Source organism: Neovison vison, chromosome 13, assembly GCF_020171115.1.
Source record: "Neovison vison isolate M4711 chromosome 13, ASM_NN_V1, whole genome shotgun sequence".
NCBI lineage: Eukaryota > Metazoa > Chordata > Mammalia > Carnivora > Mustelidae > Neogale > Neogale vison.
This window is the reverse complement of record NC_058103.1, coordinates 149561341-149589147: the sequence shown is the minus strand read 5'-3', so window position 1 is coordinate 149589147 and position 27807 is coordinate 149561341. Positions and strand designations below refer to the sequence as shown.

Below are 27807 nucleotides of genomic sequence, written 5' to 3'. Positions count from 1 at the left end.
GATTTGGCTTTGGGCCTGTTGCCTGTCATAGGACTCACCTGCCCTCAGTGCCTTGTGGTACACATTTTTTTTTAAAAAAGGAAAGGCTCGGGATGTCTGGGTGACTCAGTGGGTTAAGCCTCTGCCTTCGGCTCAGGTCATGATCTCAGGGTCCTGGGATGGAGCCCCACATCAGGCTCTCTGCTTAGCAGGGAGCTTGCTTTCCCCCCCTTTCTCTGCCTGCCTCTCTGCCTACTTGTGATCTCTGTCTCTCTCTCTAGAAAAGAAAATAAAAATAAATTAAAAAAAAAAAGAAAGGCTCTCCCACATGATTTTTTTTTTTAGTCCATTTGGGTAATTAGTTATTCTGAGGTACGGTTACGTCCTAGATTAAGTCCCCCATGCCTTTGCTTACATCACTTGGTGTACAGGACAACATAAATGCAACTCAGACCATCCTCCTCCCCTCCCCCCAAATCCTCTACACCTTCGGTTGGTCACAAATGTATTCATCAAGTGAGTATTCTGTAAGTGCCTACTGTGTGCCAGGACTCTGCCAGCTCCTGAGAGCTTAGCCTTGCTGACACATCAACTTCTTCAGCCTTTAGGCTTTCAGGAGGGAAGGGAAGGGAAGACATCCCTCAGGAGGGATGTCCCTTTCCCTCCTGAGCTCCCTCTGTGCTGAGACAAGCGGCCACACCTCGGGAGCCCCCAGCCGTGCAGTACACACAGCAGGCTTATCGAAGTAAACTCAGCTTGGAGAACTGGTTTTGTTCTCTACAACTCCAGCTGTCTTCTAAAGAAGCTGCATGCTTTTCTTAGGGACATTTTGCAAGATTTCAATGTATGCATTTGTAGACAAGAGCCACAAAACAGGGAGAGAAGAATCTGGAGTGCGTGCGGCAGTCCTGGGGGTTGGAGTAAGCAGAGGACGGATGGGCGAGAGAACAGGGTGAAGAGGAGCCAGGGGCCAGGAGGCCTTTGCCACAAGCCCTCAACCTTCAGCTTTGCTTTGAAAAGCTGCCGAATGCCTGGTATTAGTGGGTGTCTTGCAGGGAGGAGAAACCAGTCAAGGAAGTGAATTTTGTATCCCGGTCGCTGGAGGACAAGAGAGCATACGAGGTCAGTGCAAGAGGGAGCCAGAGGCAGGGTGCCCAGGCCAGGGTAAGACCCCAAGAACTGTCAGAAGTCAGTTCCAGAAGTTCTCTGCATTTCCAGTCTCTGGAACGGAGAGGGGTCAGAGATCATTCACTTAAACCGCCACCTTAGAGTCGCAAGGATATGACAGTGAGCTTATGTACACAGTGATATTCCACGTATACCAGAAAGTTCGGACATCAGAGCAGAACTTGGCAAGTTTTGGAGCTGTGAAAGGAGACACGAAGGGCTCCCCTGTGGAGGGAAGAGGAGGGAAGGTCTCCACTGCAGCTCGGCGCCTAGAAGCATCACTACGCATGTGGACATTTTCAAAGAACAGAAGAAGCCAGAGGAAATTCAGATGGGATTCTTATACTCCTGTTCCTTTTTTTTTTTTAAAGATTTTATTTATTTATCTGATAGACAGAGATCACAAGTAGGCGTTGGCGGGGGGAGCAGGCTCCCTGCCGAGCAGAGAGCCCAATGTGGGGCTTGATCCCAGGACCCTGAGATCACGACCTGAGCTGAAGGCAGAGGCTTTAACCCACTGAGCCCCCCAGGCGCCCCTATGGTCTTTCAAAATAACAAATGTTTGCTCTGTTCAAACAGCTACAAGATGTCAGAAAGAGTTTAAACTTATTTATCTAACCTCAAAGACAGGCTATTTCCCCTAAGACACAGAGCTCTGAAATATTCAACGTTCTGCTTCCACAATGCTGAAATGGTTTTTGGAAGGCAAATGTGGGAAAAAAGTTCAGATCTGGAGGGTTGTAAAGCATGTGTTGCAGAAAGCCAGCACCTCTGGACATCTTTAGAATAGTCACTGTTTTAAAAACAAACATCCTTCATCCTTGAAAGGCCCATGAAACATTCCACATTGCAGAATCCTTGGCCAATTCCAGACTGCTCTGAAAAGTTGGTTTTTTTATATCACTGTGTCACATATATTATACCTGTAGGTTCTTGTTCATTTCTTTGTTTCCTCCAACTACTCAACACTCATATAATATTCTGCATTTTTCCCCCACACATGACAACTGAAAGTTGAAGCTACCATTAGTTAGTTCCAGGGGCTCTGAAGAAATGGTGGTGTCCATTTACAGGATAAGAGGCAAACTGGACACAGTGTAGACAAACCACAAGGGGAGTCATTACTAATAAACAAACAAGAGCCCACAGTTTCAGAGTCAGAGAAAAAAAAATCCTCAACACAATCAGCACAAAGAGAAGCTAAACTCTTCTTGACAGAGGGGTCAATCTTCACAAGGTAGGAAATATTGTACAAAACACTCTCATTTTGAGTTAGCTGCATACCCTTCTGCTCTTTTTGGCAATACATAATCTATGTCTTTTGGCTATAAAGGACTCTCCATCGACGATGCCTTAGCCAGAACTTCCTCCAAATATCAGGCTATGGCTTTAACCAACCACAGAGCTCCCTTGAACAGCTGCTAAAGTACTTTCTCTTCTCGAACAAAATGATGTTAACAGATTGAATAATCAGGTCCCCAGTAGTTTGATCTGAGGAACTAGAAATAATCTGGGTCACAGCGTCTATCCCCAGTTCTATATTCAAGAGTCTTTCAAAATGTGTTTCTTCTGACATGGAGAAATGCTGTCGATAAGTCTCCTGCTGGAGACTTATCATCCCTGACCTCCGCTTTGCTCGGGACTGGACAGTTCCCCATCTAAGTCCACTGGTCAGATCTCACGAGTGCTAGGGGGTCCACGGTGGGTACTGTCCTCCAGGGCCTTGCTCAGAGGCTAGAAAGGGCCCATGAGAGTTATTCCACGTATTCTCTCCTCACCAAACCCCCAGTGGTTCCTTGGAGAATAAAACTCAACGTCAAATCTGATGCAAATCAAGCATGGCGCACGCAGGCTGGAGCTAGCCAAGTGGTGTAGGCCGCTTGCTACGGTACAGAGAATTCTGGAACAATGGCTCAAATGTGGACAGCCTTGGACTTTCTGGACACCCTTTCTGATCAACAGCAATTTTGATCATTGATCGATGTAACATCGGTATTCGGAGGAACAAATAGCTATGACATGGTCCTTAAAGGCTGCACCAAAAATTGCCTATTTGGAAGTCATGCCCCATGATCTTCAAGTTGGTCTTGCTGCCGTCACCAGCAAACCCGAACCATCAGTGGAGCTCCTGAGGTGACATCTCAAGGCTAGAATGATGCCCCAAAATTCCCTTTCCACCTCCCTCAATGTTCTGGCTCTTTCTTGCTTTTCCAAGTTGCCCCCACTTACCCTATAAAATGGCTCCTTTCTCCCTAGAAATTGGGGGGAGTAAGATTCAGTTTTCCTAGCTCCAAAGCTTATACTCTTCTTGGAGGATTAGGGCACAAAAGCCCTTTCAATCTGTGGGTACCAACTGCTAACAAGAGCTCATCCTCCAGTGTCGAGGACCTCACTGCTTTCCAAACTGTGAAATGCTAAGATTTTCCATGTGCTCTTCTCTCTTCTGCAGATTATTTGCTATTCTCTTGTACCACTTGGAAATTTTCTGCTCATTTTTTTTTTAAAGATTTTATTTATTTGGGAGAGAGAGAGAGAATGACTGGTACGGAAGGGTGGAGGGAGAGAGAGACAGAGAGAAGCAGATTCCCTGCTGAGCAGGGAACCTGACACGGGGCCTGATCCCAGGAGCTCCGGATCATGACTTGAGCTGAAGGCAGACACTTAACAGACTGAGCCACCCAGGCGCCCCAGTTTCTGCTCATTCTTAAAGATCCATTGGGGACGCCTGGGTGGCTCAGTTGGTTGGACGACTGCCTTCGGCTCAGGGCGTGATCCTGGAGTCCCGGGATCAAGTCCCACATCGGGCTCCCAGCTCCATGGGGAGTCTGCTTCGCTCTCTGACCTTCTCCTCGCTCATGCTCTCTCTCACTGTCTCTCTCTCTCAAATAAATAAATAAAATCTTTAATAAAAAAAAAAAGATCCATTGTTGGTCCTCTCTTCACTGACCCTCTCTGAGGCTGAAGCTGATTCCTCCTCTGTGGACCTTCAAACACTGAGGTCTCAGCTGCTGACAGGCCTGACTCCACCTTCAGAATGAGCCCAGCGTATGGACGCAGGCCCTGCCCCATAGCCCAGCTTCCCCTTCACTCCTTGCTACCCACTGTTTCCTGAGGATGTCTCTCATTTTGAAATAACATTTGAGGTGAGTCTAAGTCCCAGGAAAATCTTTGGCTCCATTTATTGGCTAATGCATTAGTTCTTAACGTTGGATACACATTAGTATTGCCTGGGGGACTTAAACCACCCAAGGTTCTCTGGCTGGACTAGAGATAAATTGAGTCGGACTCTCTGGGGTAGGATGGGTGGGTGGGAGGTGATGTTGTAATGTTCGTAATAAAATGACTTTAGTATACCTCACGTTAGTCATGAAAATGAATACATGGGGGTAGCATTCACAAATATATAACGGGGGAGATAAATGAAAAGATAAACGAAATCAATGAAAAGATAAGAAAAGACAGAGGGACACCGAAGGCTGGATGTTAGTGCAGATGCTGAAATTCTCTTCAGGTTCCATGGTGTGTTCCGCACGGGGGTTATTTTTTTCCATCACCAGGTCCTGAATGCCTTTTGCAGACTATACTAAGAGGCCCTCATGCTTTATTATTTCTGGGAGTTGAATTCTGACAAGATTTTCTCTCTCTCAGTCTGTACCCTGTGTGGGTCCCGCAGGGCCTACTGTAGGAAGGCACAGCTGGGGCAAAGGAGTGACAGCAGATGGATGGGTGGTTGGAGGGCTTTCCCTAATTCCATGTGTTTTGCACCATAGGTATTCCTCCAACCTGCAAGGCTATCCTGTGCCCTCTGTCACCATCTGTGTGGGTCTCACAGCATTCACAGTGAGAAGCCGAGACTCTTGGGGGACACAGAGCAAGTGAGAGCCTTTCTCGTAGGATAAGTAGATGTGAGAGGTTGGATGCTGGCTCTTACTGCCTTTTAAGAAAAGCCTCCCAGTGGTTTACAAGCACATCGCGTAGAAGTCTGGAGAACTCTGCTTGCTGCTCTGGCTCCTGTCCCCGCAGCCTTTTGAGGAACCAGGAGAACCCAGGGCCAGCCTAGAACCAGAACACAGGCACTCATGGAATTGAAGCAACTTATTTCTTTAGAACCCTGAGCTTCAGAAGACCACCAAGAGAACACCTGAAGTCTGGAAGCAGAGAGGATGATCCCAGTTCCTGCCTTTCTGGATCACCTCAGGTCTGTTGACAACAGATCAACAGGCTCAAACAGGACCAAGCCAGGGCCATTCTATTAACCTTAAAAGTTAGGTGGGCTTAATCAATCTTCACATCAGAAACATGATGATGAAAAAAAAATGAGGTAAGAGCTATTTTAGATCTGAAATAAGATATAATTGTGGAAAGGCTATATGTTATTTTGGGAGCAGAAACTTGACATGGGTCTTGACCCCACTCTAGTGTTCCAACCAGTGGCTCTCGAACACTGTTAGCAGAACCAATTTAATTTTTTTTTGGTAGAAGAAAGTCCAATTTATAAAACTATAAAACATGGAGGTCTTTTAGTTGAACTGTATTTGCGGGAGAGGATAGGTAGGGTAGAAAGTAAGACTGGGGTCCTTGACAAGGACAAAGATTAATGTGGAGCTGGATGTCTGTGAGGTTTGGGGGACAGACAGACATACTGGTAGGACTGAAGACAGAAGTGGGGTGTAGACACTTGAGGATGAAAGCAGTGTTGTTGATGACAGGACCAACAGGTGTTGTTGATGACAGGACCAACAGGTGTTGTTGGTGACAGGACCAACAGGTGTTGTTGATGACAGGACCAACAGGTGTTGTTGATGACAGGACCAACAGGTGTTGTTGATGACAGGACCAGCACAACAGCTGTGGTCTAGCAGCCAGAAGACGCGGCATGACTCAGTATCCACAGACACACACACCCAAGCACGAGGCTTTTCCCAGTAAGTATGAAATTTGATAGGTTCCTGAATAGCCCTTTCTGGGTTTCATCTTCCGTATTCGGCAATAGTTCCATTACCCTAGCATTTCTCGCTACTTCTTGATTGGGTAGACTCATGTTTTCTCCACTTGGGAAACTGGTGTGGATCAGAGATGAGGAGGAAAATCACCGCTCAAGGAGCTCTGAGAAAAGAGTTTCGGCAGATTGCTAAAGAACAGAAAATGGGTTTGCAAATGAGGCTTTTTAAAAAGAAGATTTTATTTATTTATTTGAGAGAAAGGCAGTGAGAGAGAGCAAGAGAGAGGAGAAGGTCAGAGGGAGAAGCAGACTCCCTGCGGAGCTGGGAGCCCGATGTGAGACTCAATCCCAGTACCCTGGGATCATCACCAGGTGCCCACAAATGAGGCTTTTTAATTCACTAACTCAATAATCCAAATATGAACGCAAAGAGGTCTGGGTTAAGCCTATGAAGTTTAGGTGAGGGAGTGGGGGGTCAGCCAGCCCACGATTTGCCATGTCCCTTTCCCGTTGCTGCAGGAATGGGGGGAGCAGAGGTCTGGGTGGGGGTTCCACCAACCTGGGCGCTGACCCAGCTCGCTCAGGCAGACCCCTGACCACGCCAGTGAGCAAGAGCCAGCCTTTCCGTGTACTTGCCCTGGACCCTTCTCTCATACCATGGGACACTTCTGCAGGCGAGGCTGGGGCCTGCTTGTTGCCTATACCTGAGCCTTTGACCCCTGTCCCCAAGCTGTGGTGCTTCCTAATTCCTGCGCCAAGCCTCTGTTCTGACACCCTTCTCTCTGGCCAGCACTCTGGGGTTCCCATTCTTCTGTCGCGAGTTCAGATGCTCCTTCTCCATCCAGTTCCTTTGGGGTCACACAGACTCGAGATTAAATCCTAGCTCACCCCTCAGTAGGTACACAGACACGGCCGTAACTGCAGGTGCCGGAGCCGCTTAGGCATCAGCAAAACAAAGACAATCATCAGACCTGCCTCGTAGGCGGTTCCAACTCGGACCCCTCAAATTATTCTTATTTTTTTTAAAGATTCTATTTATTTATTTGACGGAGAGAGATCACAAGTAGGCAGAGAGGCAGGCAGAGAGAGGAAGGGAAGCAGGCTCCCCACTGAGCAGAGAGCCCGACGCGGGGCTCGATCCCAGGAACCTGAGATCATAACCTGAGCCGAAGGCAGAGGCTTTAACCCACTGAGCCACCCTGTGCCCCAAGTTATTCTTATGTTTGATGATGAGTTTTGATGGACTGTCAACGCACTCCATAGGGGACGCTCCCGTCCCTGTCCTTCGTGGTTTGCAATGTACTGTCTCTCCATGTTCGACACTACGGCTGTGTGCCGGCGCTCTGGGCTGGGCCGGGGACAGCTATGTCCCAGATCCCCAGTTAACGACTCGTGGGTTGCTGAAGGCCAGATATGCCTTCTCTGCCTCTTGGATGAAGCAGAACCATTTAATGTCTTGAGCAACTAGTCCAACAATCAACGACCAATCAACAGCCGTATTACAATTCCACCGGTTTCAGATTCTGGCTCTCTGGCCTTTCTATCCCCTCTACCATTCCATCCACACCGTAGGCAAAAGGCTCTTTCTAAAACAGAGAGCAGCTCACGCCACTACTCTATTTAAAGCTTTTCTCGCCTCCCATGCCAAGGCAATGAAGCCAAGGGTTTTAGCTTGACATTAAACGCCCTTTACAACCTGGTCCCAACTGAAACTTCCAAAGCCCCCTCTTCCCACTCTCCTCCACACCCTCTGCTTTAAGTCACACGGATCTGACTGTGGTTTTGCAAATAAGCCAGGGACTTTTGCGTTTCTGTGCTTTTGCATATCTGCTGTTTCTTCTGCTTCCAATGGCTTCCTTTTCGTTCCAAGTGGCCTGGTTGTAGCGTCATCTGTTCGGCAAACCTCTAATCCTTGAGAAGCCTTAACTATTCTCTCCTGCGTCGGATGCACTCAACCACACTTAGATTTCTGCATCTGTGGTATCATAGTTTCCTTGTCTATCAAGCTGCAGGTACCAGGGCTAATTCGTCTCTGTGCACTGAAGAACTAGACTGGGCTTAGCAGATGCTGGGAGAATGCTTGCTGAATGGATAGAACAATGCGTGGAATTTCCAGTCCCCCATGATTGACTGTTTGGTTGAATATGGCATTAAGGGAGGAGGATGCTCGGAAGATTTCTGTATCACAGGCAGAAGTAGGAAAAACGAAGGATGGGTAGCCTTTCTGAGTGGGAGCAAAGGTTTTCAATATACTTAAAAATAATTTTAGCAAGTTTAAAGATTATATATGGTTTCAAAGAGAGGCAAGCATAATATAGAAGAGGGAATACATTTCAAAAAACACAAAAATTGGCTTTAATATGGCCCAAAGCAACACAATCTTTAGTTCATAAAATAGAAGCAAGGAGATGATCCCCAGGTTTTCTTTATAAGTATTCTGAAAATTACATGCAAAATTTTGTGGGTAAATGTATTTTTCTGGGGCAAGGGTTCTTCCTTCCTTCCTTCCTTCCTTTTTTTTTTTTTTTGGAGAGGATCAAGAGATTTGTGATTTAAAGATGTTACATCACTACCATCAAACTCCACGCTATGTAATATAAACCGACGGTTGATGGGGGAAAATACTTGTCAGAGAGATGAACTCCGTATAGGAATTTAACCACACAATCTTGCTGCACCACAAAAATGTTCTCAAAATTCTCCCTGTGAGGGAAATTATTAAACCCAGTTAAAAAAAAATAAAAGCTAGTAATTCCATTAGACATTGACATAACTTGCGGTGTACGCCACAGCATTTTAATCCTAAAAAAATCCCATGATGAAGAAAATACCTTTCAATTACTGTCCTATGTTCTGACCACCAATCCCTTAGACATAGAAGGCTCTCCTTTCCTCTACGCTTACTTGGAGGACCAAGCACCCCACGTGCCCCCCGGTCACACTTGCTTCCTGTCAACTGCTTGTCCATACTCCGTGGGGTGTTAATCCCGTAACTTCATTCTACTTGTCTCTCTACCGTCTCCCATCATTGGGCAGCATAGCAGGGAGAGGGATGGAGGGTTAAACACACACCACCAGCAGGTTTCACTTTCGAGAAGGCAACTTGTGATATGTATTCTGACTTACAGAAATTGTAATGCCTTACGATGTTATAACAACATCGACTGACCTGTGACCTAGTCATTCCAATCCTGTTAATCTTTAAAAGAAAAAAACTAATCTCAACAACACAAAAAAGTTCTATGCACAAAAATGCCCCTTACACTGTTAGATGTAACTGTAAAGAGAATAAGCTGCTTAAATTTCCCTAAATAAGGGAATGGCTTAGTTGTGCTCCATTCATAGAATCTGTACAGCAATTAAATGATATTTATGATTTTTTTTTTAGCACCATGAGAAAATTCTTTGGCTTAATGAGAAAAGGTCACAGGATGTAACAAAGTGGAAATGCTGGCTATGTCTTGGTGGTGAGATTATGGGAGTTTCTTTGCTTCTTAATACTCTGCTATGCTTTCTAATGATTTTATAATGAAATGCATTACTTTTTATAATGAGACAAGAAAACAGAACAAAGGGGATGCCTTGGGAGTGAAGCACTGCTGCGTTCAGAGGCAGCGAACTCAGCCCTTCCGTGGACTGTGTTCATCACTTTGGTCAGGTCTCTCCTCTCCCGGTCTTATTTTCGAAACACACGGGCAGGACGCATGGATTTCAAAGGTCCCTCCGTGTTCAACTCCCAAGACCAACACCTGGATGGTTTCCATGCACATTGCTTCAAATCACCTTCTGAATGTGCTGCCCTCCAGTTAACTTATTTTGCCTTAAACATCAGCTTTTTAATCAGGGAAAGACGTTTTTCGAATCTGGTTCCTTTTCATTACAACGCTAGTACCTGGGTCTGAATAGGTAAGTGGGTTTTTCATGGGCTGGGGGTTTCATGGGCTCCAAGTAGCTCCTTGAGAAGGACATCGTATAGACATTTCCTGCCCCCATTAAACATTTTTTCACCGAGGTAGTGTTGATACATAATATTTAGTGTCAAGTGTATATCACAAGGATTCAACAATTACACACATCACGAATTCCTCACTACAATAAACGCATTACGGTATTATTGACTCCGATTCCCTGTGCTGAACTTATCATCCCCGGAACTTCTTTACTCTGTAACTGGAAGTTGGTACCTCTTCATCCCGTCCACCCATGTCCACATCCCCCCATCCATCTCCCCTCCAGCCATCTAGAGAGAGATTTTCTCTCTGGGTTCCCTCTCAGTCTCCCCGATCTTGGGTGAGAACATTGCTGGCACTCAGTTCTAACCCAGACTGGGAAGATCTTAACTCAAGCATTCTTCCTACTTTTACTTCCATTTGTCCCAGATTCCTGTGAAAGGCCAGGGGTCCAGGACAGAATTTTAGGGCTGGTCATCCACCTCTAATCCCTTATTCAGTAATAGAAAACCACAGGCCAAGGTGTTCTGCGACAGGCCCAGTGTCTCATAGCACAGCAGAAGCAGGGCTGGGATGGGAACTGGAAAAACCAGTGTAGCAGATAACCACAGGTCTGTCCTGCAGAATTAGTGCCCATTCACACTGGACTCTATTTTTTGCTTTAGATCTTGATTAAGCAATGAAGCATCACAGCTAGGTTAACATTCCTTCCCACTTCCCTCCTTTTCTCCCGGGAGTAGCGCCCTTCCTGTCACTGGGGTCCAACCTTCCCGTGAATATCTGTGTATTTTTTTTGCTGTATAATTATACGCTGATAAGTAATATCTATGGTGGCATTGTAGGTTTTAAAACTTTGTAGCATTTTCCTATTGTGGGTATTAGGATTATGATTTTTAATGAGATACATTGTATATACTGTACAATTCACTCTTCCAAGGGTACAATTCCGTGATTTCTTTAGCACACTCATAAAGCCGTGCAACCATCCCGACTATAATTCCGGAACATTCTCATTCCCCCTCGCCAAGAAATGTGTACCCGTTAGTCATCCCGCCGGTTTCCAGTCTCTTAGTCACCGGCAGCCTCTTATCTGTCTCTGCGGATTTGCCTGTCCTAGACATTTCATGCAAATGTAATCACACAATATGTGATCTGTTGCGTCTGGCTTCTTTCACTCACCGTAATTTTTCAAGATCCATCCGTGTTTTAGCGTGGAAACAGTCCTTCCTTCCTTTTTATGGCCAAAGAACATTCTATAGCACGGATATCCCACATTTTCTTTATCCACTCAGCAGCAGACAGACATGGAAGTCATCCTACCCTTTGCTGTGGGCCTCTCTGTGCACGTTTTTGAGGGGATGTGTGTTTTCATTCGTCTTAGGTATATATACCTAGGAGTGGGATGGCTGGGTTTCACTTCTGGGGGAACCATCAGACGGTCTTCCAAATCAGAGGCACGATTTTAAATTCCCACCCGCAGTGCAAGACGGTTTTCTGACTTCTCTACATTCTCCACACTTCTGACCTCCGTCTCTCTGATTACGGCCGCCCCAGCGTGGGAAGTGGCATCTCGTTCCTGGGCGCTATAGGCAACTGATGAATCACTAAACTCTACCTCTGAAACTAATAATTCACCAAATGCTAACCAATTGATTTTAATAAAATAAACGAAAAAAGAAAAGAGTCGTCTCATTGTGGTTCTGACTTACACTTCCCTATGACTAATGATGTTGAGCATCTTTTAGCGGGCTTATTAGTCATTTGTACCATTTTTTTGGAGAGATGTCCACTCAGATCATTTGTCTGTTTTAAATGAGCTTGTCCTTTTATTGCTGAGTTCTAAGAGGTCCTTTTATATTTTGGACACTCTCTTACCGAATATATGATTTCCAGAAAATGTTCACTCGTTCTGTGAGTTTTCCTTAGACTTTCCTGACAGTGTCCTTGGCAGAAAACATTTTTCAGTTTGAAGAAGCTCGTTCATCCACTGTTCCTTTCGGCGCTTCTGCCCCAGCTAAGAAAGTATTGCCTGGGGTGCCCGGGTGGTTCAGTCAGGTAAGCCTCAGACTCCTGATTTTGACTCAGGTCACAGTTTCAGGGTCGTGAGATCAACCCTCACATCAGGCTCTGTGAAGCGCGTGAAGCCTGCCTGAGATTGTCTCTCTTCTTCTCCCTCTGCCCTCACGCTCTCTCTCTTAAACAAATAAATAATTTTTTTTTTCCAAGAAGAAAGATGGGGCCCCTGGGTGGCTCAGTCCGTTAAGCCTCTGCCTTTGGCTCAGGTCATGATTTCGGGGTCCTGGGATCGAGCCCCACATCGGGCTCCCTGCTCAGTGGGGAGCCTGCTTCCCCCTCTGCTGCTGCTTTCCCTGCTTGTGCTCTCTCTCGGTCTCTCTGACAAATAAATAAATATAATCTTTAAATAAATAAATATCTTTTTAAAAAAAGAAAGAAATTATTGCTTAACCCAAGGTGACAAAGAATTGTGCCCGTTTTATTTTAAGGGCATCATGAAAGCTAACAGCCTTTTAAATGTAGGCTTTTGGTTCACTGTGCATCACGTTTTGTAAATGACGGGAGGCTGGAGGTCCACTTTACGCTCCTACGGGTGGATATGCGCTGGGACCAGCACTGTCTGTGGAAGAGACGACGCTCTCCCCCACCTCGAGTCTTCGTAGGGCCCTTCTTGAAAGATGATGTTTTCAGGATGGACCTGAGCTGAAGCTGGTGACTCTAATTTGCTCGTCTGATGACCGCGCAGGAGTCCAGGAAATGAGCAGATCTCCGTGCGTGCCTTCTCTTGCTCACAGATATCGAGGTTGTTTCTTGCATTTTTTTCTTTCTCTCTTCATTTATTACCACCCCCACCACCGCCACCCCCGGTGCACAAGCAAGTAACTGTCTCTTTGTCTTGCGCAAAGGGCAACCCCTGTAAGTCGAATTTCTGGGTTGGGGCACCCAGAGGAGCCTGACACGCAAGACCGGGTCAGAACAGACACTCAGGTTAGCTGTGTTTCTAGTGAGCTTCAGGGAGGAACACAAGCAGCACAGAATACACCCGTAGCAGGAAATTATAAAATAAATGATGACCTTACTAAGCATTAACACTACAAAAAATAAACAAACAAAATAAAACACACAGCTGTTAAGATGTATGGGTCATTCCGCTCAGAGGAGCTTTCCTGTCTCACCAGAAGGTGGCAGAGAGGATACAGCTGAAACTCTTCTTCCCCCATTTTTAAAAGGAAAAAAAAAAAAAATATTTTTTAAAGAGCAAAGCAAAAGTCTCTTGCAACTTAAAGCTTCTAACTTTTAAACATACAGATTTGCAGGTTCTATTAGGTGATACAGTCAGGAGAGATGTCACCTAAGGGAGACCAGAGACAATCACTGTTGATATTCGCATGAAATAAAACATATTTGGCCATACCAAGAAAGTATGAATCTGTCTAAAAGGTATGAATAGATGAGCTCATTATAGTTACTGGAAGATATTTTAAGGGCAACTGAAAAATTAAAGACAAATTTACACATGCCGCGGATTCACAGACATAAGCTCCGTGTGCAACATGAAAATACAATTTTGCGACACGGCGTTCGAGTCTATAAATGATCTGCCATGAGGGGCTGGATTAGCTGAAAATCCAAAGTCCCTCCTTCCCCTGGCGTTTAAGCAGTCCACTTCCCACTGCGGAGACGCGGGCAGGAAGGTCCCACACGAGCTAGTGACAGAACCATGTCTAAAACCCAAGTTTGCTGACCCTTCCCCAACTTCCCCATCTGTCTTTAAAAAGACGGATCTCCAGAAAAAGCTACGTCCGTATGGATTCCGCCTGTACGAAAACACAGTGAGTTCACGCCAGGTTTATTTAAAACGGCATATAACTCAAAATGAGACGGGTTTATTTGAGAAGAAAAGGTCCCGATGAGTCCCCAGGGGCTTGTCCACAGGGTTTGGAGGCCAGGTAAGGAGACAGAACAGCCTGTGGGGCAGCGTCTGATAGGAGAAGGGAGGGATGAGAAGGAGGAGAAACGCCCCCAACACTGGAACTCCCTCCAGGCCCTAAGGGAGCAGGGGCACGGGGGCTGCGGGAGTCAGGCCAGGGTCAGAGATGGCCCACGTGCCGACGGGGCCTGACCCAGAGAATAAAACCCAGACGCATTTAACGGTCTTTGCTGGAGGCTTCCCTCACTACACCATTTGCCGCCGAATCCAGCTGCTGACTTATGACAGCAAATAACACACCATGAGCCTTTCAGGGGGTCATCCCCACTCCCCAAATGCCTGGTTTTAAACTCTTGCGGAAGCAAGAAACGCAGGACTAACGTTAGAAGTTGAGGTTTGCCCTCGTAGAAGGCAGATCTATTTTGCAGAATCGCCTGCAGGTGTAGGACTCTAGAAACTCGAGCCGCTTGTGGCTTGGCGGCTGCCAAGTTCCGTTCTGCTTTTCTGCTCGGCTGGGCCAGGGAACGTGGCCCGTTCTGTAAGGGTGGGTAGCACTTTGCCAGAAAACTCACATTCTTGTGGGTGGAGACGTTGGGAGGCTGGAAGGAGTCTGCAAGTCTGTGTAGGCCAAACGCTGCAGGGACTTCCAAGGGGTGAAAAATAATACCTTGGGGGTTAGCAAATTTCCACGGCTTGGGGAAGCCAAAGGTGCAGCTCTGGAAACACAGCAAGAGAGCGACCACTACCGGGAGGGAGTGCCTGGAAGGTGGACGGCGCTGTCCTGGGCTCCCTTTGCTACACGCATGGTCACTTGTTACCGACGGCAGCGCAAGGACTCCCGGGTCACCCTGCTCCTCCGGGCCGAGGCCCAGGTAAGAATCGTCCCAAGGGGCTGCAACTTACAGGGGCCCCATTAGCTGGAAACAAGAGAGATGCCGTCATCCCCCCAGTGAATCAATGCCAGGTAAATCACAGGTGCACGCTCTGTCCCCTGAGAACAGATCTGAACTGTGACGAAGTCCCAAGGCTCCCTGAGAAACCGATCAAAGTCATTCATCCGGCGCCCCTAACCCCATACATCGGACACGTGCGCCGGCTATAATGTTGGTCCAGTGGAGGGATGCGTGGGCCCTGGTTAAGATGGAAAAATCTGTGATTTCAAGAGCAAGAATGGCCTGACATTAAAGCGAGGTCGGACTGAAAGTGTTACTCCTATTAAAGCAAGGAGCTGTTGGAAAGGAAGCTTCTCTCTCAGCGCGAACAAAGCAGAGCGATCCACGGAGGCACACACTGGTCATGCTGGTTTGGGGCAGTCCAGGATGGAGACGGCGTGGGCCGGGGAGACCCCGAGATTCCCACCCCCGGACCGGGCTTCGCCTCGCTGCAGTTTCCACCGAACACCCTCCCTGACGCTCTGCTCATCAGGCAACCACAGGACTAGAAGGTGTCGGTCTGTCCACAGCGACACGGTGCCCTGGTCACGCCTGAGCACGCAGGTGTGCGAGGCCGTCCCAGTCCTCACGGGAAAAGGAGACGTGGCGTGTTGTTTCACACCCTGGTCCCATGAGTCGGTCCCACCCTTGAGAGGGACAGCCACCGTCAGAGGGCTGGAAACTCAGAGACGGTTAAGCCGGTCGGGCTGAGGTCTGAGAGCTGCCACCTCCTGGCAACACCGGGCACGACACGGTCCCCCACCCTGACCCCGGAAACGCCAGACTTGCCTTTTACAGGACATCGGATCGTCACGTTGGCTCCCAAGGCTGCCTCCACGACCCCTCCAACCACGACGGACAGGTGACTGTGTCCCAGTCGGCGGCTATTCCTCTCAGTGGACAAGATGGCCGGCGCCTCTTCATGGAAAGGCAACAGGAAACGATGTTAGGCTCGGGCTTTTGCTCTGGGAAACCAGCCGCGTTTGGTAAACTTGGCGCAGCAAGTGGCTGTCTCTGCGTCCCGCATGGTGCCCCCCTTAGGGCTGGCACATACACAGCCCGGGGGTCCTTAGTGCCTGGACGCACAGGCGGGCAGACAGATGGATGTACGCATTCCGAGACATCCCCACGGGGTGGTCTGCACAAAGCAGAGCTAGGCTCTGAGGTTATTCTGGTTTTATAACCAAAACCGAGGATAAATCCTTCTTTGATAGATCGAAAAAGAAGGATTTCCAAAGCTCACGAGAAGCCAAGAAGCAGGGCCAGGCGTCCCCTTGGAGGAACTGAAGAGGGATCCAACACACCGGGGGCTTGGGAGCCACTGACTCTTTCCCGGCAAGGAGCCCTTGAAACAAACCCACTTAACCCTTGCACAGAAAAATGACCATAACAACAAAGTTACGGAGAATCAAGAACCTAATCAGGGACTTTTCTTTCCCTGGATTTTGAGAAACGTGGACTCTCAACGGATTCCTTCGTTCACTCAGGAAGGACACTGTGTGCCTGGGCTCAGTGAGGGGGAAAACGGCCATCGTTGCCCTCAAGCCACTCCGACTGGTGGGGGACACTGTCTCCCAGGGGCTGTTGGCCGCTGGGACAGAAGAAGGTGCTGGTTGCCCAGGGGTCTGCCAGCAGCCTGTGAGGGTCAGGGGAGGCAAGATCCCGTTAAGGGTGTTGGCAGGGCGTCCCTTCGGGGAGGACAACTTCCGTGATGGCATTTACTCCACCATTAGCCCGTGAGCGGCTGGAGGGCGAGGCCTGTTTCGTCTACGCATCGGGCACGCAGAACGAAGGCACGTCGGCCGACCGCTCCGTATCCACGTACTCTGGGACCAGCGGACATGCTGTTCCAGCCCTTCCAGGAATCTAGATGGTCCTCGATGACCCCATTCCCCCCAGGAATTCCCAAACCTGGGGACTGGCATTTTCTGGGAAGGGGTTGATGCTCACAGGAGGATCAAAGCACAGAAAATCAAGGCCTGAAGGCCCTGCCTTGGGAATGCAGTGAGGGGACAAGCTCGGGGAGCTTCGATAATCCCCCGGTCCAACCTGCTCAGAGCGTGTGGATAGGGGGTCCCTGGCACCGAGCTCAACGCTCAGTGGTCCAAAAGCTGGATTCTAACCCCTGGTATGGCTCCTCTCCTGCTCTCAGTCCCTGTGAGCCGCGGACACCGGAAACCACGGGGCGGGGAACTGGAGGAGGGAGCGCGTGGTTTATTTTTAATCCCAAAGCAGGAGCTCGCCACGAGGAAGCATTGTTTACAACTCACCATCTCCTTCGTAGTTAAGCCCATTTTCCTTATGAAAATGACACCGTCTGCCTCCTGGGAAGACAGACGCTAATTCACAGTTACAACCTCCTGAAAGTGTTTCTAAGGACGGGTGGGTATGCCTTGGGAGGCAGAGAGCCCCCTTAGAGGAGAACTATTCTCTGGCATCAGCTGGTGGCCCTTAAAAAAGGAGAAGTCCGCACTGTCAAAGCTACTGATGAAACAGTCTCATCCATCCCCGGTTCTCGGAAAGCGAGCTCTAAGGCAGGCGTGTTTCTGAGATCGGGTCCGCAGGCTAGCAGCGTTGATGTGACTTGGGACCAGGTTAAAAACGCAAACTCTTGGAGTTTGCTCCACCCCAGACCTACTGAGTCAGAAGCTCCAGGAATGGGGTCTAGAAATCTGTGTTCTGACCTTCCCCTCGGGTGTTTCCGCTGCTTCGTGCTGACCTCTGGGAACTGCCGCTCTAGAGAACCCCAGACTGGGCATTCCGGGTGTCAGCAACGGGCATTACCTGCATAGAGCACCGGAGAACTCTCCACGTCCGAACCGAGATGGTTAGCTACCGAGCATCCGTACGTTCCTTGTTCCTTCTTTGTGGGGTTCCGTATCTGCATTTTCCCCATTCCGGCCAAGATGATCCTGTGGGGCAGAGAGGAAGGGTGCTTCACTGCCTGGGCCCAGGGCACGTCCCAGGGAGAGAGGGAGAGAGGACTGCAGAATCCGACCCTGGGCTGGCAAGGTCCCGCCGGAAGACGGGAGGGTGGAGAAGCCTTCCTCCTGGGCTGGAGCTCAGAGACCGGGTTCCTGGACGGTGCCGGGAGAGCGCGGCTTCCTGCCTCACTGTACATGACAGGACACTTGTGGATGGACCCGATGCTTAATCCACCACAATATCAAAAAGACAAACTAGGAAGCGTCGGCTGCAAGGATGTTAGCCCCCCTTTTGGGGGCCAAATCCTTCCTCACAGACAGCAGGAATGGATTTTTCAGTTCGGGTTTTCACACGGGAAGTGAGTCAGTCAAAGGGACTCGGCTCTGGCTGTCCCCTCGCTGTGCCTGTAGGAAGAAGTCAGAGGAGACCGTGATGCCGAGACTGTGTTCTACTGGCCTCGGAGCAGCCGGCTGAGAGTCTGCGCTGACCCGAATGAGCTCCGTGCGGCTTCCCAGCTACGGACAGCCGTCCCCGCCAGCGGGTACATGGCCCTGAGAACCAGAGCTGGTCAGGTGTATCCTGGCAGATGACGCAATGACTCGGGGAAGAGAAAAAGGTGCTTGTTCTGCTTTTATTTTAATTTTTTCCTAACAATTTGAAGCTGCTTCTTGATCACCTGCATCATTGGTCCGTATACCGTTTTTTCCCTCCTGCTGCCTCCCACTTTCCAGATCCCAGCCACAGGGACGATTCTGACCACTAAAGCCTGTGTGTTTCATGAGCTGAGCTGGGGCCACTTCTCCATTTCCTGTCGCTTCATGGTGCTCTCACGGTGCTCCAGCCATAATGAGCCTCTAACAGTTTCCAGAACATTCCATGATCTTTCATAACCCCGAGCGGGTGCATGTGTCATTCACTGCATTTGGAATGCCCTCCCCCCCCCCAGCCCCCATTCTGACAAACTCTGACTTACCCACTGAATCCCGGATCAAATATAATTTTCCCTGTAAAGCTCTCCCCAATCCTCCTAGAGTTATCTTCTCCCCCTCTGGGCTCCTTCTGCTCTGGTTTGTGTATTTGTTTGATGAAATATCTATTTCTTCCCGCCAGATTGTGATCTTTTCAAAAGCAGGGACCAAATCCTACTCACAGCTGTGCATCAACAGTGCCGAACACCGCAACTTTTGTACAGAAAGTTCTCAGAATCCTCCGACGACTAAAGGGACAAATGGTCAGAATACAACAGAACCGTGGCGCGGAGTGTGCGTAGCAGCAGGACACAAAACCCCCCGCAACACACATATGAAATCCACAAAAGTGGGCAGAAACACAACCTCGGAATCGCCCGGACCAAAATCAGGAGTACAACAGACCTCATTACTAGTAGGGCCAGACTTCACGCAAACATCTGCGTCTAAAATCTAAAATCCCTATTACAGAATAGTCGATTAAGAACAACAACAAAATGAATAACTACATTTGAAAAATAAATACACTAAAATGTTTTCCTCAATTATCTCATATACATGTTTATAGGATTTGGAGATCTTCAAACCATCCCTTTGTTCTATAGGTCTCAGCGGCATAGTGAGAAATCACGGCATCCGACCTGGGTCAGTCCCTGGGCTGGAGAACAGTGGGTGAAGCTCCATAAGGGATGCGACCTTGGTCTCTGCTGGACAGCCTTACTTGTGACAAAGTCCATCTTTCCACAGGCATCAGCCCCAGCAAATCTACCCACTGTCTGGCCTTTCTGGCTGAGAATTGTTACCCAGATAACATCTAAGCCCCTATGCCCTTACACACTTTCCTCCCCTTGGGTAGATGCTCTCAGAAACGTAATTCCGTTTTGGAGTTACCTGGACTGAAAAGACATGTGAGATTCAGAAAAATGTATCTACAGGTGAGAACCTTTTTTGTATCAAGGAACTGAAATGTATGGAGAACAAACTCATTAGGTAAGTTTGAGGAAGAAAATGGAAGTAAGGATGGATCTTATTTTTTTATTCTCTTAACAATTGAAAAGCGAAAACTTTTAATAGCCGTATGGAATCGCTTCGGTATCCAATGGCTGATCCTTAAAGTACGGAGAAACCCACTTGAGCTGGATGTACTGAGTCAAAACCTGTCTTCATATGACCTCCAGGAGCCTCAGGCTCAGGAGCGCCTGTTAATTCCACGTGGTCAACACAAGCTATTTGAAATCAACCCCACAAACACTCAGGTAAGCTGACCACGCTCTCCCATGACCCCCGCCCTGTGGACATGGCCACGGGTGAATCGATCAGTTCCACTCGCTCAGCCTCGGCTTCTTATAAAATGAATATTGCTGAGCCGTCCTCAAAGGGCAGTCCAAGGACCCCAGAGGTTCCTGAGCTCAAAACCATTTTCATAAGGACACTAAGCCATTATCTGCCTTTCTTGCTCAGTTGACATTTGCACAGATAGCCCATGTGCACCAGGTGTCCCTGTGTCTTGGCCACCACGCACTTGCTATGAAAGCAAAAATGCCAGTTTCCCTTAGGAATGTCCTTCACGCGGCCATGCGACTTAACTGTTTTTTTGTTTGTTTGTTTGTTTTTTACCAAATCTTAACCCTCAAGTGTGTATATTTTTCATGTTCTGTATACAGAATGGGAAACACACCCAAAGCCCCACACATCTGATCTGCAAGCTGAACGAGCCCACCCCCCCCCGTTTTTTTTCATGGAACACCATTTTTACCCGAAAGAATGGCTAACATTATAATTATTCAGCCTGGGGTATGTGGCAGCTGTTTTAAAAAAATTAACTGAAAGGAGCTGGCCCATTCAAGGAGCGCAACTGATGGTGTTGAATTTTCATGGACTTTCACGTGAAAATTAAAATTTTAGGAAAATTAGTATCCTCCATGGTGAGCCTGACAGCGTTCCAGAATTCAAAGACTTTCCTGATGCGCTGGGTAGTGACACTTCAGAATGTGTGTGTTTTTTACATTGTCTAGGGAAATGGGCCAACAGCAGGGAGACGCTGTAACTTGGGGAGCCAGTATTTTGCAAACGAGCACTGTGTGATATTACAAAATCACTTGTAGGTAAAAGATCCATTCCGAGCACAAGATAAGGCTTTGCCGTAAGGGAAGAATAAAATGTCACCAATATGGCTTCAGAGTCCACATTCCAGCTGACTGGAATTTCAGAAGCTACTGTAGTCAGAAAAAATAGCCACGATTATCTGAAAAGGCTTTGAAAAATGTCCTCCTTTTTCCAACTCTCATATCTGGGTGAGGCCGAACTTTCTCTATGAACGTTACTTACAACAGCGTATCACAACGTACTTAACGGAGAAGCATTATGAGAATGCAGCTGTGTTTTATTAAGCCAGACATTAAAGAGATTTGCAAAGATATAAAACAGTGCCCTCGTTATCAGTCCTTTTCTTTAAAGATGGCTTTTTCAAAAAGCGTTATTTATGCAAACCTGTGATGGGCTTCTTACTGTTATTTCTAAATGGATTAGTAAATAGACATGTTCAATGTTCTGTTTCAATTTCTAATATGGTAAATATCGATAGCTATAACTCACATGAACAAAAGCTCTTTAGGCTTCTTGGAAAAGCTTTTAAAGTTTTGGTTTATTTTATTTTATTTCATTTTTTTTAGGTTCAAAAGGGTCCCAAGGCCAAAAGATTTGCGAACTGCTAAGCGAGTTGACCTGGAAGGTTTATTTTTCCCTGGGAAAAGTTCTTTCCAGCCTTGTGTTCAGAGTTCCATGGTAAAAAAAGAAGAAGTTAGACTTGTTCTATCTTCTCACTCTAAGGTACAGCCTGATCATGTATCACAAAAAATCGAGTTTTACCTAGATTTCTTCCACTGTTTCACGCATTAGGCTCAAAGGCACTCACAGACGTGGTAAAAATAAAATTTGCATTTTTTAAGTACAGTAAGGTCTGCAAAGCAATTTAACATCGGCTGTTCTGTTCCTCTTAACAATCCCAGGAGGCAGCTCGGGCTCTCTGAAGGCAAGCTAAAAGGAAGCAGACCATCTCTGGTCCTGTGTGTATAAACAGCAGGACTCAGAGACACGGAAAGATGCAAAAATGAACGACTACTTGTCATTCCCGCTGTTTCACGGGAAATCAGTGAAATGCGCTGTCTTCGCGTGGACGCGCGGATCATGGTGAAACTCTGACTTGATACTGTGTGGAGAGCATCTCAAACCCTTTGATCCTTATTCTAGGATCTCATGACCTAACACGGGGCATGATACAGAAAAGTGGTTCAGAGACTCAGTCTTTCTGCTGAGGCTGTCATTTGTGTGATGGCCACACATCCCCGGCGCTGTTCAGGAGATAGGGTCCCTGGCTCTGGATGGCCTGTGAGTTAGTCTTGGGATTCTGTCTGCTGGTGACTTCATGAGAAAGCTACTAACTCTCGGGGCCAACGTGAACGCCAAGGAGATACCACGTCTCCTAGATAGAGAAGCACACCGTAGATAAATTCTGATTTGCAGTTCCCACCTGGTGTAGGATGACTGCAAGGATGATGGCTTTTCTGAGGCCTTCTGTGGTTTATTTTTAAATGTTAAAAATAACATTTAAAATGTTAAAAATAACATCTCTGCAAAGAGAGAGGCTATGCATGCTTAAACTCGTCTGACTGTACCCAGTCTTGGTAATGATGGGGATGGTAAAGGTTTAATTTTTAAAATTCCAGTGCATATGTGAAAAACACATCCTAACCTTTTTTTTTTTTTCTTTCCTAAAGACTCCTGTTGGAAACACATTCTCAGAAGAAGGAATTTGAAAGTCTTTTCAAGAAAACTGGAATGCCCATTAAGAAGGTATGACACAGGGAACACTGTATCCTTCTTTTACTTACTTTTCTGAGGGTTGTAACGAGGTCCCATCCTTGGTCCACGTGTAGGTGGCCTGACTGGGGGTAACGAGCTCACACAGTATATTGATGACCTCCGTCCTTTCCGTGATGTACACGGTATTTCCAATCCTTGAATTTATTGTTTTGTTAAATGAAATCGAGGTGGGCTCGCTTTGCCTCCTGAGAACGGGTCCCTCGGGCCTGAAGGTCAGCTTGCCCGAGTTCTCCACCTCCGAGGCTTGAGGCCTCCTTCTGGCTTTGCCCCTCAGCTGGGCGGCGGGAGGCACCCCTTCCTGGGCACCCCCCCAGGGGGCCAGCGCTGGCTGCACCTTGGCTAACTCGGCCACCAGCTGGTAGATCACCTGGGACGCCAGGTCGTCACTGACCTCTCCGGTCTCCATGAGCTGACTCATGTTTCGGATCAGCTCCTCGAACTGGGCCGTCTCCATGCTGTACGCTCCGTGTTTAACGGCTGCTTCAAACTGCTTATTCTTAAACTCCCAGGAGTGAGGGTTTCCTGCAGAATTACTGCAGGGACCCAACAGAGCCCTCCAGAAAGGCTGCTTAGCCACTTGGCCGTCCTCCGGATACAGCTCATTTTTGCTACCCCACAGCTGCCTCATTTTCTGCCACGTGGCTCCCAAGCCATTGGCGTCCTCGTGGTCCATCCGGGGATACGGCCTTGCACTCTCCACGAGCGCTGGGGGCGCGATGAGCCGGTTGTCCGTGCCGATGAGCTTGAGAACCGCGGTCTCCCACGCGGGGCCGGCCACGCAGCGGTACGTGCCGATATCCGGGGCCGCCAGGCTGTGGATTTTCAGGGAGCCCGACTTGGTGACGCCAAGCCGCTTGGAGTTCTGCAGACAATGGCCATCCTTCTCCCACTGGATGAGGGATTTCTGGAATCGGCGTACTGGGCATTTAATGATCACCGAAGTGTTGGGCAGCAAATAGGCTCTGCCCCCCACAGTCAGGTTAATGCGCTTCTCCTCCCTCGTCTGGATGTAGACTCTCGGGACACCGAGGATCTTGGGCCCCTGCTCCCCAGGCTGTGTCTTCGTCTCTGGTTTCGCTTCTGCAGGGGGGAAAGAAAGAAAATGTGAACAAGTGTCTCCATAATATAAGCTTTCTGACAGTAATCTTCCAAGGCCGATGCAAGTCAACAAATGTATCTTTTAAAACAGCTCCCCACAGAGGACGGAGTATTACTCAGCCACCAAAAAGGATGAACACCTCCAACTTACATCAACATGGATGGAACTGGAGGGTGTTATGCTGAACGAAATAAATCAGAGACAATTATATGGTTTCACTCATATGTAGGATATAAGACATAACACAAGGGATCGTGGGGGCACAGAGGGGAAACCGAATGGGAAGAAATCAGAGAGGGAGCCAAACCATGAGAGACTCTGGGCTCTGGGAAGCAAACGGAGGGTTGTGGAAAGGGAGGTGGGTGGGGAGATGGGGTAACTGGGGGATGGGCATTGAGGCCATGTGAGGTGAGGAGCACTGGGTGTTATGGCCAGTAATGAATCACTGAACACTGCATCTGAAATTAATGATGTACTGTATGTTGGCTAATTGAATTTAAATTCTAAAAAAGGAAAAAAAAAACCAGCCGAGAATGACAAGATAAACAACAGGATGCCGTATATCTGTAGATTGAGGTACATGTCACACCTGTCTAGTACGTCAGCAGTGAAGAATGGGAATCTGAATGAAGGGCATAACATGTATAAATTATTTTGCAAAGCCCTGGTTTAGGGGAGAGGTGAGGTGACGTGTTTATATCAGGAAGGGGTGTCTGACGTTGGTGGACGACCCAAATATCAGACGCCCCCTTGCTGATACGACTCAGACGGAGGCACATCCGCTCTCGGGGAGAAAGCAGAAGCGGGGATGGGAGCACAAGCATTTGAAGGACCTGGAGGTGAGGACGAGGTGCCGGGGGCCGCTGGTAGCCAGAGCAAGACAGTCAAAGCATCAGGGCCTGAAGGGGCATGTGATCCCAGAAGAAAAGGGAGAACAGCCCGCTGAAGCCAGACAGACAGACATCTCTCTGAAGCCAGACAGACAGACCTGAGTTTGGACCTTAGCTCTGCCCCTCGGACAAGTCACCTGATCTCTCTGAGCCTCCGGTTTCCTGCCTAGGAAATGTGGGGAACACTAGTGCCTTCCCCTGGGGAGTGTGAAAGCCTGGCTGGACGTTTGTACCAAATGCACAGCCCAGCAGGGAGCACTCGATACGCACAACCTCCAAGACCCCAAGAGGTGACAAAGGGAGGTCCAAGAGGACCCCCTCACTCCCGGAGAGGTGCGGCTGGCTCTAGCTGGTTCCCGGACATGGGCTCCAGTGGATGGCTTCAGCCCAAAGAGGACGCACCTTAGGTCTCTGCTTCGGAAGAGGAACCTGCAGGAAGGCCTCGCTGAGCCCCAGGGTGATTCCGAAGGCGGGGGAAGGCAGGGCATAGGTGGAAATCTGGTCCCTCTTTGATGATACACTTAGGTCCACAGGGACCTGGAGGACGTAGAAGCAGCATGGGGTGACAGAGGGGAGATGGACGCCTACCTGAGGTACTGCTAGACTCAGGAGGTCATGGCACCGGGGGCCTCACTAGCTTGGAGGACAATGGTTATAGGCCCTCCAGCTCAGGCACTTGCAGGGACACACCAGGAGAAGAACCAGACCGAGTCCGCACTTAGACGGCCCTCTCCAGCCCGCGGCAGTAGTTATGGTGGGTCTACCGAGACCCTGTTTTTCCAGAACTCCTGGAGTCCTCTTTGGTGGCTATGATCCCCATAGGGCTGAGCTGCTTGCTGGGGTGGGGCGGTACCAGTGCATCCAGGAAAACCACAAGGCTGAACCCATAATTTCTACAATAGATGTTCTTGGTGAAGGCCCCAGTGAGTCTGCAGAGTCGTGGTTGATAGGTCCGACTCCTGTCCGGGGTTCTGCCCTCGATGCTCCTCGGCCCATCACCAAGAGGAGCTGGGTGATGGGTCACACACACGCGCTTCCCTGTGGGGTACAGTCTCCGCGGAGGTCAAGTTCACCCCCCAGCTGAGGCATACAGATGGTCTTTCGCTCAGTAGCACAGGACGTGGAATGTGCTGTCACACGTTCAAAGGCAGGAAGAAAACTTGGGGATTCGCCGGCCCGTGTATAGTTCATCCATTGTTCCAGGCAGCGACGCCGTCTGAAAGACTTCGCAACAAGCATGGCACACGTGTGCAGACAGAGGCTACTTACCAACCGTTTGGGAAGTATGTCCACAATTTTTCTCTTTTTGAGAGAGAGAGAGAGAGAATCTTAGGCAGGCTCTGCTCTGATGCAGGGTTCCATCTCACGCCCCTGAGATCATGACCTGAGCTGCAGTCAAGGTTGGACGCTTCATCAAGGAGCCACCAGGACCCCAATATGTCCAGATGTTAACGACTGGTATGGGGGGGTTCAGTAACCACTAAAGCTGTGGCTCTCCAACTGTGCTGCCTGTTAGAAGGTATCACTGTATTACTGTTCGTTCATCTCAACGAATGGGTCCCATCCCCAGAAATTCTGACTTATGGGGTGGGGCTGGGCATTGGAATTTGGTTAAGTTCTCAGGATGCCCAAAATGTGCAGCCAAGTTTAAGAGCCCTTGGCTCCCCCCGACCAAGCGTACTGCCGAATTAAACCAAAGCAGCTGAGAAAGGTGTTCGTGACCCCATTTTTTACTGAAAGGCAATGTGACAGGATGTCGCTGGTCAAGAGAAAAGGGAGAGTAAGGAATCAGCATCTGTGTTCTGGTGCGAACCCGCCCAAAGTCTGTGTGGCATGTGGTGTCTTCTGGAAGAAGACCGAAGGAGGAGTTCTTTCTGGGCTCAGCCTCAGGGATCATCTTACCCTGAGGAATGAGCTCATTTCCCAGCCAGTGCACGCCGAACTGTGTCACTGATCTGGCTGCCTCTTCAAGATCGCAGCCGTGTTGGCAAGTTTGGAGCCAAATCTGTGCCCACACACGAGAGGAGGGCACAATTCCAGACGGAACCATGTATTCACCTCATTTGTTTTCCTTTCTCATTCCCCACCTACTTCTAATTTTACTTACCTAGTTGCATCCTATAAAGAGTTCCAAGTGGCCTATCATTGTGTCAAGGTAGGAAGCGTGCGTCCGTATGTCCATGTACACACCTGAGCATCTACACAGACACGTGCCTCCCTCCCTAGACAGAGCCCTCCAGGTTATGCACAAGGATCTCGGTGAACGCCCCAGCTGGTCATGGGTCCCTTGGCGGCCAACAGTGGAAGGACGGATGTGCACGTGGATAGCTTCAAGGTCATGACACAAACTGAGCCAAACTTAGGCTTTTGATTTTGTGCAACTGAGGCACGTGAGGAGACGTGCTACTTCGGGGTCAGCATGCTGCGAAGGATGAGGTCATCGCTGGAACATTCCTGCACTTACTGGGAGACGGAAGCCCACGTGGGCAAGGCAGCAAGGCAGCACACGGCTCTAGCTGAATGGTTCCCACGGGGGATGATCTGAGGCCGGTAGAGGTCCACACAGCATCTGGGTGCCCAAGACACGACCAGGGACATGGGTTCTAATTACCTGTTGGTCCGCCGGTAGCCAGATATTCCTCAGTTAAGGCTGAGACTTAAACCAGATGGGGCCTTGACTCCTTCCAAGGCAACTGGGGAGTCTAAAGGGGAGGGGCAGTGTGGAGCCTCGGCGAGGAAGCTGCCCAAGGGGCTGGGTGAGCCACGTGAGAGGGCCTCTGCTCCCTCTGGCCGCATGCCTAGTGGCTGGAAGGTCAGCCCTGTGACCGTGGCAGGTTCCCTTCCCAGCCCAGCTTTCGAAAGTGCTCGTGCTGGTAGAGCAGGTGAGTTGGCAGGGGTGCCTGGGGCGTGATCCAGGGGGCGGGCTCTGCTGGGCTGCCGGGTTCCACGGCGTGGGCCGTTCTTCTCTTGGGACGCCTGTGGGATCCTTTGGAGAAGTGCCTGGAGGATGACATCGCTGGACACAGTTAGGCAAGAACCAATCTAGTTTTGGGTGACTGCCTCCTCCTGCCCCTGGACGATACCCCCGGACGGCAACACTGGCTCAGCCTGGCTCTGGAGGGCATCT

The 27807-nt window shown here is 48.8% G+C and overlaps 1 protein-coding gene across 1 annotated transcript in view; it reads right to left on the bottom strand.

The window, feature by feature from the left end:
• ADAMTSL3 (ADAMTS like 3) overlaps positions 1-27807 on the bottom strand; it is a 347085-nt gene that overhangs the window by 39871 nt on the left and 279407 nt on the right. Inside the window, exons 24-26 of the mRNA XM_044232432.1 lie at positions 22700-23771; positions 17701-17828; positions 15706-15834 (exon numbers count right to left, since the gene is read on the bottom strand). Of these exons, the coding sequence (XP_044088367.1) occupies positions 15706-15834; positions 17701-17828; positions 22700-23771 (1329 nt within the window). The remainder of the gene's footprint in view (positions 1-15705; positions 15835-17700; positions 17829-22699; positions 23772-27807) is intronic.